The 14,017-nt window shown below is 39.4% G+C and overlaps 4 protein-coding genes and 1 non-coding gene across 6 annotated transcripts; 2 read left to right on the top strand and 3 right to left on the bottom strand.

The window, feature by feature from the left end:
* The first annotated feature begins 192 nt into the window (after nucleotides 1–192).
* Nucleotides 193–285, top strand: TRNAI-UAU (transfer RNA isoleucine (anticodon UAU)). Its single transcript is given in 2 exon segments — nucleotides 193–230; nucleotides 250–285. It is a non-coding gene; the product is annotated as a tRNA-Ile (tRNA).
* On the top strand, nucleotides 261–3,088 carry LOC138187138 (uncharacterized). The gene is made up of 6 exons (XM_069127620.1): nucleotides 261–842; nucleotides 1,495–2,293; nucleotides 2,392–2,528; nucleotides 2,602–2,731; nucleotides 2,835–2,901; nucleotides 2,961–3,088. Exons 2-6 carry the CDS (start codon nucleotides 2,030–2,032, stop codon nucleotides 3,086–3,088), a joined length of 726 nt encoding a protein of 241 aa, XP_068983721.1. The 5' UTR covers nucleotides 261–842; nucleotides 1,495–2,029.
* Nucleotides 3,089–3,109: 21 nt separating this feature from the next.
* Nucleotides 3,110–3,917, bottom strand: mRpS34 (mitochondrial ribosomal protein S34). Its single transcript, XM_069127265.1, has 2 exons — nucleotides 3,649–3,917; nucleotides 3,110–3,569 (listed from the first exon to the last, which is right to left on the bottom strand). The coding sequence occupies exons 1-2, from the start codon at nucleotides 3,835–3,837 to the stop codon at nucleotides 3,177–3,179; spliced, it is 582 nt and encodes a 193-aa protein (XP_068983366.1). The 5' UTR covers nucleotides 3,838–3,917; the 3' UTR covers nucleotides 3,110–3,176.
* Nucleotides 3,918–3,965: 48 nt separating this feature from the next.
* LOC138186930 (uncharacterized) lies at nucleotides 3,966–10,289 on the bottom strand. Of its 2 annotated transcripts, XM_069127260.1 has the most exons (8): nucleotides 10,156–10,289; nucleotides 9,069–9,285; nucleotides 8,769–8,939; nucleotides 7,347–8,588; nucleotides 6,263–6,949; nucleotides 5,754–5,925; nucleotides 5,223–5,580; nucleotides 3,966–4,857 (listed from the first exon to the last, which is right to left on the bottom strand). In XM_069127260.1, the coding sequence occupies exons 2-8, from the start codon at nucleotides 9,282–9,284 to the stop codon at nucleotides 4,497–4,499; spliced, it is 3,207 nt and encodes a 1,068-aa protein (XP_068983361.1). In that variant the 5' UTR covers nucleotide 9,285; nucleotides 10,156–10,289; the 3' UTR covers nucleotides 3,966–4,496. The 2 variants fall into 2 exon arrangements, with proteins under 2 accessions (XP_068983361.1, XP_068983360.1); XM_069127259.1 differs by lacking the exon at nucleotides 6,263–6,949.
* Nucleotides 10,218–12,818, bottom strand: LOC138186937 (cyclin-dependent kinase inhibitor 1C). The gene is made up of 4 exons (XM_069127267.1): nucleotides 12,728–12,818; nucleotides 12,314–12,616; nucleotides 12,075–12,221; nucleotides 10,218–10,351 (listed from the first exon to the last, which is right to left on the bottom strand). The coding sequence occupies exons 1-3, from the start codon at nucleotides 12,737–12,739 to the stop codon at nucleotides 12,117–12,119; spliced, it is 420 nt and encodes a 139-aa protein (XP_068983368.1). The 5' UTR covers nucleotides 12,740–12,818; the 3' UTR covers nucleotides 10,218–10,351; nucleotides 12,075–12,116.
* Nucleotides 12,819–14,017: the final 1,199 nt, after the last annotated feature.

Here is a 14,017-nt window from a genome sequence, read left to right as displayed (position 1 = left end):
TCAATGGTTTCAATCATAGAAAATCCTTATTTTTACAGGACCAGCATGTTCTATTATTAATGCTTTTTCTTACAATATCATAAATAGCAGATAATGGTTAAGTAAACGCGATGCTTTACAATATAATATTGTTTTTTTTAATTCAATAATAAGAGCACTGAAAATTGTTCCTGGAGAGAAATATTTTCAATCGCTCCAGTGGCGCAATTGGTTAGCGCACGGTACTTATAAGACAGTGAATCGTGAGCAATGCCGGGGTTGTGAGTTCGAGCCTCACCTGGAGCAGTTTTTTTTATTTTTAAATTATCCTTTCTTTTATAAATTCATTGCGCATCGTCAATTATTACGATTGTTACGAACATGTTTTCGTCAAAATTAAATACATAAGCGTAAGTTTACGAGTAAGTACATCGTATTATAAAGAAAATAAAATTGAAGAGAGTAGATTATTTACAAGTTTTACTTACATTTATTAGTGTGATTTTATTTTATGAAAATCGAGTTGGCAAGTACCACGCGTCTAATTCTGAACAAAGTTTCAAGCCAAATATAAATAATGCGGTGGATGCTAATATGCTTCTAACAAACGAATCGTTTTTTAAAGCATGAACGATACAGGAAAGGGAACAAGTACAGACGTCTTCGAAGTAACCCGAACCCTTATTCAACAAATAGTAATCTGCGGCGCTTTGCCTTTCTTCGAGTTTACGTCTTATACTTTCTATAGAAATAATTATTAATTGCTTTAACATCTAACATTGGTAAGGACAGTGGATAACAAAATATACTTGCTTCGCGATATACGCCGAGGGCAATGGGGATCACATTCATCTCGAAATATCGTAGGTTCTTTGTCATCGATAGTATCGTGCCTCAACGGTTCTCCATTCGGTTTTTCAATTTTTTCACGTTCTAATTTTTCAAGTTCTAATTTTTCACGTTCCAATTTTTCAAGTTCTAGTTTTTTACGTTCTAATTTTTCAAGTTCTAGCTTTCCACGTTCTAATTTTTCATGTTCTAGTTTTTCGCGTTCTGCTCTTTCACGTTCTGGTCGTTCACGCTCTAGCCTTCCGCGTTCCGAAATTCTGGCTGCTGAATCTTCCCCTTCTATGTCTTTAATAGGTTCTTTTACAATCACCTTATCCTCTCCTACGTTACGTAATGATCATATCATTCAAATGTGTGTTTTGCATTAATTAATACTTTCCTGAAATGTTTTTAATCTAATACATCTTACAACTAAAGATCATAAGTAAGAAACACGATAAGTCACATTTCTCGTCTTTCACAGAATATCATTTTTAAGATTCAATATATTGTCGATCAATTCTATATAAAAATTAGGTTATTTCCTTTCTCAATTATTCCGTATTAAAATAGCTTTTTCTTAGTCACCAAGTGACATAAAAGTTAGAAAATTAATAAGAATGGACTTATCATACTCGTACTGCGTGGTCTTCAATTATGTACCTTTAACAGCCCACTGCGTTGCAGATTCTCTTTTGACTTTTGCGATCGAAACTTTCGAGGTATCCTCTTTTGTGATGCCTGTTATTATATCTATGACCTTTCCATCTACCTCTCTCTTATAAAGACGACCTACATCACGAGCGTCTTCAAATTCTACGTCTTTTTCCAAATCTGTATCCTTTGAAGGAAAATATTTCTTCGAAAGCCATGGGGCTTCGGTGACTGAAAGCTTCGTCAATTATTTTGGAGCAGTAAGATAAGCAAAAATGTTTTAAACAATGGGTAACATATGTGAATTATACTTGTTTGTTTCAATGTAGCCTTCACCAGGGGACACTGTAACTTGCATGTGGGCATTTAGATTAATTTAAAAAATGGTTTTAAAGACTATAGCAGATAGCCAAAATTTCCATAATCGGACTTTCGATCGAGAAATCGATCTTGTGACAGTTTGCTACCGCGTCATTAATGTTTAACAAATGATTTTCGTGTATTCAATTATCCTATAGCTTCTTTTCTGGTTTGCAACATTCAATGGCCGAACAGGATAGTATCTTTAATGAAAATGTGTTCGACGTCGCCGAAAGGAAATTGCATTCGTGAAGTGAATAGAATATTGGAAGCATCAAGTTTGGTTACTTGCGCGATATCAAGTAATTCGAGTTGTGGTAAAGATCTTAAGGTAGAGGAGGAAGTAAAAAGTATCATCCAAGAAGAGGGCGATCTATTGCCTTCGAATTATCTTGATAAAAATATTTTTGGCTTGTTAATATCTGCATTGGAAGAAACACTTATCGAAGCATCTGAACAGAACGTTCTTTGGGTATTGTAGAATTCTTGATTCGATCTAACAATGATTTAATGTTGAAATTTAAACAGTTCTTATGACTACGCCTACAAGAAATCGATAAATTATCACAGGTCCAGAAATGTCGTTTTAACGGCCTCGATTATATCGCGGAATTTTTATGGAATCGGAATCCACGACGTTCGAAAATATATACACCACCTTTAAATGTATTTGATATACCGCTATTTAAAGAATATTTACGTTCACAGTAAGCGGAAGAAATTTACATTTATGTGGAAAAATTGATAATTTTATGTATTTTTCATTAATTTTATCTGTAGTCCTAGACCTTATTATCCAAAATCGTGGTTATGGTCTGAGGATGAAGCGGCGTTGCACATACAAAGATATGTTCGCGGTTGGCTTGTGAGAAAACGTGCGAATGTTCAAGAAATGAGGAAATTTTGGAAGGTTGATAATTAAAACAGGAAGGTGGTTCTTCCTATGTTGTTCTCCATTATTTATTCTAATACTATATTACAATTATATTGATTATTCTATATATTATCTGTAGGATATTGCGGTTAAAAGTCTCTTTGGCAAAGGGGAGATTTATTCTGTACAGTTTCAAAGACTTTTAGGTATGTCTTATTACAGATTTGTAGTGATAATGATATTAATTGATTTAATTTGCTTGCAGATAATAAACAAAACGATACAAAGCATGAAACAATCGATGAAGATTTTATTCGTTGTGAAAAATACCGGTCGTCGATTGCGCACACATATAATCCAATGGGAATATTAAATGAAAAACGCATGTTTTAAATCTAAGATCATATGGAGAAATTCCAATTAAAGAATACTTAATCTTTATTATTAAATTACAAGATACAATGCACATATTGAATCATATTCATGATGCATCCTCCTGCTTAATATTGTTGTATAAACTAGGACTTACTGGGTTTCCTAATCCCATTTTTATTTCAACCGTAGGAGTTTCATTTTCTTCAGCAACTCTATAACTTTTAATGCCTAAAGTACTATATACAATTTTTAGTTTTAAATCAGGAGTATCTTTTTCTTGTTTCTCCATTAATATCTTTTTCAAAAGAGGTGGAAGGTCAGTTGTTTGTGGCATGAGTCTTAGCTGCGGTACTTTAGTTTTGTTTGTATATTCTGCCTCTTGATCCTTGGGAATCAACACATAATCTGGTTTATAGGTTGCTCCATCCATCTGTACTAGCGTAGGACATTTTTGACCTCTGAAAACTTTTTCCACCAATACCATCACTTTCCGTGGGTCCTAAACGATGCAAGTCTACTTTCAATAATCTGTCTATATCATTACATTGACAAATATAATAATAAAAAAAAAAATGTACATGTATATGTTTTGAAGTATCTGGTAAGCCAACAACTTTCAATATCCTCATGTAAGATGCTTCAGGATATCTTTGTTGAGCACTTCGTATTACGATTCTACCTACGCCATGGTTCTTCAAATTTCCTAATATTTCCCATAGTGGTTTGCCCTTAAAGGTATGTGTCCGACCAATATATTTTATCACCATAATTGTTTTGACTAATTTCTCCTTCACAGAGATGAGGTTAGGTTTCTGTCTCTGTGTTCCATCGGTCAATGTTACACCACGTAGCGGTAAGTTTAGGAATTATATTCAATTTTATTACTGAAGTTGATGAAATCAATACATATAAAAAGATTTGTTTTCGCAATTTTTCTTGAATTTTTCAGTGCAGCACGACGTATTGTTACAATTTATTTTAAATGTTTGCTTGTTTAATGGAATGAGTTGTAGGAATGTGAAGTAGTATGGAGTAGTATGATAAAGCGTTAAATATGATTACATAGTATTTATTAGAGTTGCGTAATAAAGAAATTGCAAATAAAATGCAGTACTAAACGATCCGAATGTACTTCGAATCACGTTCAACGAGAAGAATGAATATTATTACATCTGACGCAAGATTATTAATCAATACAAAAGAATAATTAAAATTAATTTACTTAACAATCTACGCATTCTTATAATACATTATAAATATTATATATCATAAAATCCTCGAATCTCTGTGTTATAATCGATGAACAACGATGTCGTATTATTATTGGGATCTAGAGCGTAAATGAAAATGAAATAAAACGAAAATCGAATTAAGCGATATAAATAATCATAGCGTCGAGGTAGCGAATGATTTCTATCGTGATGTATTAATAACGATTGATGATTTGTTGAATCCAATCGAGATAATAGGAAACCCGAGCATATACTCCAGGAACGCCAGGTTGTCCACAGCCAATTCCCCACGACACGATCCCTGCCAATTGCCAACGACCATTCCGTTCACAAACCATTGGTCCACCACCATCACCTTTGCAAGCATCTTTTCCTTCTTCTCCACCAGCGCAAATAAATCCAGAATGCAAGTTAAAACTTGGACCTAATCTCGTTCGTCGCATTTGCTGTTCGCAGACCGGGTTGCTCACCACAGGCACGTCGACTTCTTTCAAGATATTTTGGTATTTTCCGAAATCGCCAAAAGCGTCTTTGCCCCAACCGGTTGTCCAGCACCTGTTTCATCACGATAATTTAGTGAAAAGAAATCGTAGAGATGCATTTGAGAAAGGGGGAAATTATAATACAGTGGCCGGTTATAAACAGAGATATTTCTGAATTTGTAAATTCAACTAATTGTCCTAATTGTCGAAGGTTTTATACCTATCTTTCTTTATAGTATAAAATAAGATACGTTTCTTGTACTCTGAAGCACCACGAACGTAGAACAGATTTTACATTTTTATTTCGGAATTACAGCTAGCGTTTGATTAAATGAACTGCCAAATATCAAATGTAATCTTGATAATTACTAACCGAATGAAGTTGAATTTTTACTTATTTTATACGTAATTAATAAATTATCGCTAGCAAGTACCTACCTGCTTCTGGTGAAATCGTCACGTTTGTCCGGCAAACAAGCAGGACTAATGTGTGGATTCTTCTGAAAATCTACATCGTGATCGATCCTCAATATCGCGATGTCATTGTAAAGAGTACCAGCATAGAATTCGGGATGTACGTGGACATTGGCAACATCACGTTCTATGTAAGGATAGAATTCAACGTCGTGGTTTACGTCCCATTCTCCTAGTCGAACGCGAAGATCTCGTGCTGCATAGGTTTTTACGCAATGCGCTGCTGTGAGAATGTGTCGAGGAGAAACAAGAGTACCACCACATACGTACACGCTTTCCGTTGGATCTTTTTTTAGTATTGCCACTTGCCAAGGATATTCACCTATCGAAACGGATTAAATTCTATTATTGGTTTCGCGCGACAAACGAAGAAACGTCGAGTCAAACGGCATAAAAATCGGGAAATCGACAGAAACGGAGTTAGCATGCTTTTTTCATGCCATTCTCGAATGTAGAAGGATCGAAAGGGCAACGAAATAGACGTTAGTTTCTCACCGAATTCAGAGTCACCATCAACGTAAGAGGGTGTCTTGATTCTTCCATTTATTCCCTGAGTATATCTGACTCCACATTGACCTGGTCGTGGCTTCCTTGACGGTTGTCTTTGTGAACAACAAACGTAGCCAGGGCCGCAAGCTCGAGAGGAACTGATGCTTAGATATTGTCTCTGTCGAGAAATCATGATTTTCGTTTGAAAATATCCGATCTCCGCCACACCAATTGAGAGTCAACCCATTGGTATACTAATTTTTTCTCCATCAAAGTTACTATTTTTCGACGATCTTTCCTTAAGTCTACGGTACTCACTTAGGTTTTCATTCACAGTGAAATGCCGAACTTTAGAAAGAACGACGATTAACAATCAACGTGCATTGTGCGTGTAATGGGTTAATCGCAATTCAATTGTACTTAAATTAAGGTGGCGATTGCACGTACACAGTACGCACAGTTCTTTCTCCATCGTTATTAGCATTCGACTGGAATCAGTACACGCCGATACTTACCTGCGTTATATCTTCTGGTAATTGGAAATCACGCGTTGATTCTACGTCACGCTTTCTTCTGTTTGGAAACGAAACTTTCCCAGCGGTTCTTTCTTTCGGAACCGTTCGTCCATTCGCATCAACAGCGTCCGTTTTACCATTGCTACGCGCGTTACTACGATAATAGTCGTCGTAATCATAATCGTAATCGTCATCGCCGTCTCGATAGTAATCGGAATATTCGTGGCTATAGTGAGGTTCATGGTGACCCGCGTAATGATGGGAAGGATAGTGAGGTTTTACGTAATACGGTTTCTCGTGAAGCTCGATAGGCTTGGAAGGATAGTAATGCGGCGCATAGTTGGGCCCGTAATTTTCGAACAGCGTTTGCTTCTTGTGAGAGAGCAGATGACCGAGTTTCTGCACGATATTTCGATTAGGCGTTACGTGAAAATTTACAAACGGTTTTACCACTTTCTCGCCGTACTCGTCTTTGGTGAATTGTACAGCTAGCAGAGGATTCACGGAAACCAGGCCTAAATTTATGCCTTGATCGGCGGAACCGTACCCTGTGTACGGATTTACCAGGACATTACCACCGTAAGGATTAATCGGGTAAGGGCCACCGGTTTGCGGCAGACCGAAACTGATCCCCCAGGTCGGCTTGAGGTTTAATTTCGAAGAGTCCAGATCGCTAGCATCGAGTCTCTGCAACCAGAGAGTCGAACAGTCATGCGAATAGAGACCGAGTTTCCGTATTTTCATATTTCTAATATTTTTGATAGTTGATTTCGTTCGAAATTGCGACGATAAAAACTCGGGATCTGTTCTATTCGAAACGAAACGACGACGACAATACGTACGATTATAACGCGACTATTTCTATGACACTGTTTTTCATAACTATAAATCCACCTTCAAATTTTCAAGATAACACTCGACAAGATCTGATTAGTATCTGAATCATTAACGCACTTATAGACGCTAAGACTCATTAATTTAATAAAAACTGAAATTGTTTATAAATTTTAGGTGGTTTTTATACCTATGAGTTGCAGTGTACTTACGATGTAGAAAAAATAACGAGATTCGAGAACACCCTTACCCCTTCTCCGCTCGACTTCTTTCTGCCTTCGATGCTTTCGTCACTAGGTGCCTCCCTCTTGTTCCTTACGTTCTCTTGCGCCTGCTTTGGTTGTTCCTCTTCAGCAGAAATTTGGAAAGCGTTCGAATCGACTTCGCCATTCTTCGCTATCTGCACGATCGTAGATGTTTCGTTCGCGTTCTTTTCTGCCGTTGCTGTTGCCTCAGCTTCGATATTCTTGTTCAAATTACGGGGATCAATGGGTAGGAACAAGTCGTCCTTACGTCCTGCGTGCTCGCTCGGACATTGGTCGTACGGAACACAAACGCAGTCTCCAGAATATCCCGAGGAGAAGTCATTTCTAAAGTCATTACTGTTACTATTTCCATAATTGAAGCTGTTAGTTGATCCAGCAGCGATATAATCGTTAGAGGAGGAATGAACGGCGTTGGAAGAAACGTAATTGGCCGCAGTGAAGTATTTGCCAGGTTTGTAGCCTTCTGCTTTACCGTAGGTGAAGTCTCGCGTTGGTTTTTCATAGATGGGATACTTGTCCGCGTAGCTACTCGCCGACGAAGAACCGAATACATTTGCATCGTTACTCGATCCTTTCACTTTGAATGCCTTTTTATAGTCGTCCAGATCTTGGAAATTACCACCAAGAACTCCAGAGTTAGGAATATCGTAAGTCGTTCCTATATTTCCATAACTGGACCCGTAACTGAGAGATGCGGCACCTTGGCTAATCGGACTCGCGCCAAATGTTGGTCCACCAGCTATTGTTGCGCCAGCGGCGCCATCAGAGTGGTGGTAATGATGGTGGACGTGTTGTTGAACCGCGTCAGAACCGATAGATGGTCTCAACGCTATTTGTTTCTTGTCGATGAACTGACCGTTGCTCTCGAAGTCGAAACCTTCGTTTAGTGATCCTGCTTCGTAGACCGGTTTCGAGGAGAATGACGAAAGGCCAGGTTTTTTGAACGCAGGATAAGAACCGATTAGACTGGGTGAAGGTCCGAATGATGGGGGATGTGGAGCCCCGCCGACTCCGTAGATCACTTCCGGTGGCGGTCCAGAGGAAATGAAACTGGATGACGGTGGTGGTCCTGGTCTCGTTGCTGGACTGTATGGTCGTTTTACTGGAATGGCTGGTAGAGGTCTTCCAACGGGTTTGATGGTCACGGGTTGGGCGTAGATTATATCTTGAGGATATATTCCGCGATGAGGGGAATAATACGGGCGACGTCCCTCAACGTTTTCACACTGCGAGATATTAGAATTTTATTCATCCATCCTGTACTTTTTATCGAAGAGAACGTCTTATGAAGGCAAATAGATCGCACGTGACTTTCTTTTCGCGATTTTTGTATTTCTTTTTTGCTTTAGATATACGTGATAAAGTAACTAAAAGATATCGAATCGATCATTCTACTTTGCACTCACGTTCATTAAGCCGAGAGAACACAACTTGTCCCTGATGTACGTCCGAGCGATCGTCTCATTTCCCAATTGAAGGGCGTTCTTCACCTCTGGGTCTGCGTACAGTTGATCGAAACCTTCGATATTGCGACCCTGTCGATTAGAGACAAGAATTTCATCGACCACCGATTCCACCTGTGATAGAAATAATTGGTTCGTTACTTGAAAAAATTAAGAAACTTTGGCTGTATTAACAAAATTTTAAATTAACAAAATTTCGCTGCAAGTAAGATTCGTTACGATGATCTTAATTTTGCTATTTACCGATCGCTGCTCGGTAGGTGGATCGATGATTTCTATATTTGCGTTTGCATCTAGGATAGCTCTTTTATCTTGAGTCTGTCCTGTGCCTTGATTCTTGGATTCACTGGTCGATATCGCGTCTTCCGTTTGCCATGACCATTCAGGGTTGTTCACTGGTACTTGCGTTGCAAAAGTATGCATCACTATCCCGAGTAACCAAACGAACCGCAGCATCATTCTGAGGGAGGAAATCGATGGAAAATCACTATTGATTCACGTTCAAGCGCAATTGCAGAGAGTGTTTGAATTGGAGAATCGCTTCGTGTCGAAAGTGTACTTTGTCTATCCCTAATTTGTTTCAGTTTGTGAGAAGAATTGTTCCTTTTTATTATTACTTATTAATAATAAAACTATCATCGACACTGTAAGCTTTATTTTTTTAAGTCTGCCAAAAAAATTGTTCTTCGATGATTACACACTTTTTGAGCTGATTCTGTAAGAAAGATCTAATGCGCGAAAACTTGAGGGCAATTTTGTTTCTCGTAACACAAAACGCGAAAGGGTTAATTTAATATCGATCGATATTAAAGTCGTATCTAGTCACTTACCTCGAGTTTCTAGGAAAAGTATTCGGGCTTGTTGATCGTGATAATTAGACGGCGATTGAAATAGAAGAAAGTGCCACGGAAAGAGCGAGATGCCGGTGAGTCGTACGAAAGACTCAAACAATAGTGACGGTCGACCGACAAACCGACCAACGAAAGCGAGAGGATGTTGGGAGAAAGTCGCTAAACTGGTCTTTGCGCGATACTCTTATACATCTATATTAGCATGTGTCTTTCAAGTGGGCGCTCTTTCGAAAATTTCGACCGCGGTGAAAGTTGTTACGTAATACTTGCTCGATGTAAACAATTTGCTTCTCGTCCATCGAATATTGAATAGAATGTGGAAAAAATTGATCGAGAAGTCGAGAGTATTATTAAGTTGGATGAAAGTACATTGAATTTTATAGAACTCGGGTATAAGAGAAAATGAAAGAAATAGAGAAAGTGGAGGCTATAAAAATTTGAAGAAACAAGAAAAGAAGAAACCTGTTTAAACTTCTTACCTTAGACGTTATCGTGTTTGTTGCGATTTAAACTTATTGTAACTAATCGAAGATCTTTGTAACCGGTAGTCCGACAGGGAATGTCTGCGATGCGTCGAGTTTTGCTCTCTAACCAAACGCTTTCTCCATGAACGAGGTTACTCTGCGCGTTCAGCGATGCCATTCGTATCTTATATAGACGTCCCTTTCGGAGATGCTGAGACCCAAGTAAAAGAAGTTACGGTGGGGTATACTCGTGACTCATAGCAGCCGGACATCCGTTTCGGATAGGTTCCTCGAATTATATTGTACTCTTGCAACCAACGCTCGAACGAAATTCGCGCCACACGGTACGACAGTAGTCATAGAACGTTCGTTCTCTTACTGTTTAATTTCCAAGTTATAATTACGTTCTAAATGGATCTTCTATTAAAGGAAATATCGATGAATAGAAATCGGAATCGCGTATTCCGTGATATTTCCTGCTTGTAATCTTTTTGATATTATACGACTATGATCCTGTGGGAATGACGTCGATATATCTGGAATCTGCGTCGATGAGAATTGAATCGATAATGAAGGAAAAGAATAACGATAGGATGCGTAGATGCAAATTTATCGATCGATCGGGGTCGAGACACGGATGACGCGAGGCAGGCAGCATAGTTGCGTACAAATCTAGGCAAGCACATTGAGTAACTTGGGATTTTCGTTAATAGACTTGCGTAATGTTGACCACCGCACCTTCTTCTTTAAAAACAAGCCGACCTTACAGCTAAGCATGCTTCTATTCGGTTAATTATCCAGATATAGCAAACAATTATACGTTTTTCGATGCTTGAAAAACGAATTAAACCGTGATTCGAGGTGTTTGATTTTAGTTAATCGTCGAAGGAAGACGATAAATGATTGCGCTCACACTGTTACGACGTCGAAAGGTCCTACTATCAAATGACAGAATTTGATTCGAGTTTTAGTTTATAAACCCAACGCGTGTTACGATTTGGTGAAAAAGCACGGAATACGTTGCGGTTATAAGAAAGTCGATGGTTTCTCTTCTATTTCGCGACGATGGGAAAGTAAACGAACCATTGGTCCAGCTGCAGAGCGTTCCACGTTTTGATGCTTCGACTTTTTAATACGTCTGTGATGCTAAAATTTTTCAAGCCCATAGTTGCGTTCGTACGCCTCCACAACGACCATTTTCGTAGCAGGTTGTTCCATATCGCGCTTTCAAGATCCGGGAGAAAGCGTTCCTTGCTTTACCCAAGTCCCGTCATCGATTTGATAAATGTCGATCGATGAAAAAGATTGTTTCGTTAGAATTCTCCTCTTTTCAACGATAGGTAAAGTCAAAGCCAGATTCGTTTGCGAGCAACGGTGAAACGTCGGGCACGGATACGGCACTGTGCAGCATCGAGCTGTGTTCAGTTACGCAATCCGGATTTTCCACCCTCTGTCGTAACCCTCTGGGTTTTACGCGTGCCGTCGACTGCAGTGAAATCGCCATTGAATTATGTTCTCTGCGAAAGTTTCTGAGAAAACCAACGAATCGAGGGAACGTTCCGATTATCGTAACTTATTTACACCGAGAGCAGCCGGTAATAAGCGAGTAAAGATTACGAATTATGGATTACGTATGACGGTCAGAGCGTATTGTCATTCCTTGTGCATCGTCTTCGTGTCGCGGTGGAAAGAGTTTCGTTGACGCAGTGAAAGCGGCTTCTATTTTCACTTTCGATTTCGATTCACGTTTAAGGAAGCGAAGGAAGGGTACAGATACTCGGACAAAGTTTCGATTTTATGAACTGATGTATATTTGAAACGAATTAATGTTACGTGATTCGAGTGAATTTATCGATGCACGATACATGGAGAGGAGATGACTGGTGAGAAGGGAAGCCGTTTTCTGCATGTTGGTACGTTAGGGGATGCGTTACCGCCTGAATCCCAGAACGGACGATGATTCACGATTCACGACGTCAGTAGATAATGCGATATCCGTGCTGTTCGATCGAGTAAGTGGAAGGTGCTGCTGCTAGTTCGAGTGGCGCCAGTGCTGGCAACGCGTAAGCGTACGCGGACACCTGGAAAGAAATCAAAGTTATCTTGAGCGTGTGAGAGATACTCGAAACGAACGGCTTATTAGCTGCTCGGTCGAACATGGAGTCTTACAGACCTGTAGAGGCGAGAGAATGGGGGCCGCAGCTACGGAGGTCGCTAGAGGTGCTACCAGATGCGATAGTTTCGTTGTCGAGGCTGGTGTTTTTATCTCGGTTATCGTGGTGAGAGCCTTTGCAGATGCGGGAGACCTTGCTGTAGCCAATGCCGAAGGTGACGAAGCTAGAGCCGGTGCTAGAGCCGGTGCTGGAGCCGGTGTAGGGGTTGGTAGGGGGATAGAGTCGGCGGAAGTTTCCTGTTTGGCCGTCGTTGGAGATGTTGGAGCGGCGTTAGCCGCGGCGACCGCGACAGCTAGAATAATCTATAAAGACGGGAGATGATTCTTTTCCGATAGACTAACACAGTTATGATTCGGTCGGTTTTTTTTTTTTAGAAAATATTAATATTACGAAGCTCGGAAAGCTTTACTCACGAATTTAAACATGACGAGTCCTAGCTTTCTGTACACACGCTTCGAGATGCTGCTTTATTTCTGGTCGAGAATCGACTCGAACCTCTCGTACTTATAGAGATCTTGGAGGTGCTGTAAAAAGGAAACCCGTCCCTGTCCGCGAGTAGGGAACGCAAGTCCCTACGCATCTTTGCATTCCGCTACGACTTTAGGGGCGGGACTTATTCTGTAACGTGGCTTCACCTTGAACCTGCATGAAAAATCTTAGGGAACGTTCTTTTCCACTACTAGCTCGATACCCGGCGGTTCATCGAATAAGCAAAACTATCTTCTCGCATATTTTCGAACAGAATTTCAAAGATATATATAAGAATGAAATCCATCGAAATCGAAATACAGTCGTCGAAATGACGTAAAACTTTTTGTTAGGATATTTAATTTATGTATACAGATTAGCACGTTAAAATCGAACGGTGACGTGACTCGCGTATCGTCTAATTTTGCACCAAAGAAATCTTGCACAAAGAGCGATGAAGGAAGAATAACATTGTCAAGGAATAATAGTCGGAACGCAAGCTCGGGGATAATGAATATCGTCATGTTTATATCACAGCGAGCACACCAGTTGTATATCGGATTGGTTGACACAAGCGGGCGAAAGCCCCTGTGATGTAATACATGGTCGTCGAGATGCCATGAAAATTCTCTTCCACTATTATCCGTTTGATAATACAAATCGATGCATTGAATTTGTTGCTTCTATATCAGGTTTGTTAATTAAACAGCGTGTTTTTAACAAACAGGATAACAAGGTAACAAGATGTATCCTTTTAATCATTTTATTGAAATTCTTGGAGAAGAAGAACAATACAGATATAAATTTTCACGTAAAACATTGTAACGATCGCCTTAGGCGAAGAAGGGATAAGGGCGTGCCCGTTTGGACGACAAAAATCGAGTTTGTGATTGTAACCGGTTCGCAGGTCGATCTGGGTACTTTGCTCGTCCTTAAACTCGAGGCCAAGCAAATTTTTCACATATCGACGACACTCCGTTCCTCCTATACTTTCCGTTTAGTTATTCGAATTCATTATAATTCTTAACTTATTCTAAAATCTTTATCAAATTGCGAAATAAATTTGTCGATTGCAACGATTTTTAAATCCAATGTCGAACTCGTGGAACAGATCGTGGAAAATGGATCGTGGTTAAACGCGACGAAAAGAACAGTTTCACGAAAGTAGCTGTATAAAACAGAGAAGAATACGAGCTACTAGTAGGAACTAGGAGACGAGTCATTTGACGAAACAG

Source organism: Bombus flavifrons, chromosome 14 (genome assembly GCF_040668555.2).
Source record: "Bombus flavifrons isolate JBK064 chromosome 14, iyBomFlav1_principal, whole genome shotgun sequence".
Classification (NCBI taxonomy): Eukaryota; Metazoa; Arthropoda; class Insecta; order Hymenoptera; family Apidae; genus Bombus; species Bombus flavifrons.
The sequence above is the reverse complement of the archived record's forward strand: the minus strand, read 5'-3'. Positions and strand labels throughout refer to the sequence as shown.

Coding starts and splice junctions, on each gene's coding strand:
- LOC138187138 (XM_069127620.1), top strand. CDS start 2,030: ATGAAAATGTGTTCGACGTCGCCGAAAGGAAATTGCATTCGTGAAGTG. Junction 2,294..2,391: donor CTGAACAGAACGTTCTTTGG/GTATTGTAGAAT, acceptor AAATTATCACAG/GTCCAGAAATGTCGTTTTAA. Junction 2,529..2,601: donor AAAGAATATTTACGTTCACA/GTAAGCGGAAGA, acceptor TTTTATCTGTAG/TCCTAGACCTTATTATCCAA.
- mRpS34 (XM_069127265.1), bottom strand. CDS start 3,837: ATGGTGATAAAATATATTGGTCGGACACATACCTTTAAGGGCAAACCA. Junction 3,570..3,648: donor ATACTTCAAAACATATACAT/GTACATTTTTTT, acceptor TGCATCGTTTAG/GACCCACGGAAAGTGATGGT.
- LOC138186930 (XM_069127260.1), bottom strand. CDS start 9,284: ATGATGCTGCGGTTCGTTTGGTTACTCGGGATAGTGATGCATACTTTT. Junction 8,940..9,068: donor CACCTACCGAGCAGCGATCG/GTAAATAGCAAA, acceptor TTTCTATCACAG/GTGGAATCGGTGGTCGATGA. Junction 8,589..8,768: donor GTTCTCTCGGCTTAATGAAC/GTGAGTGCAAAG, acceptor AATATCTCGCAG/TGTGAAAACGTTGAGGGACG.
- LOC138186937 (XM_069127267.1), bottom strand. Junction 12,222..12,313: donor CCATTCTCTCGCCTCTACAG/GTCTGTAAGACT, acceptor ATTTCTTTCCAG/GTGTCCGCGTACGCTTACGC.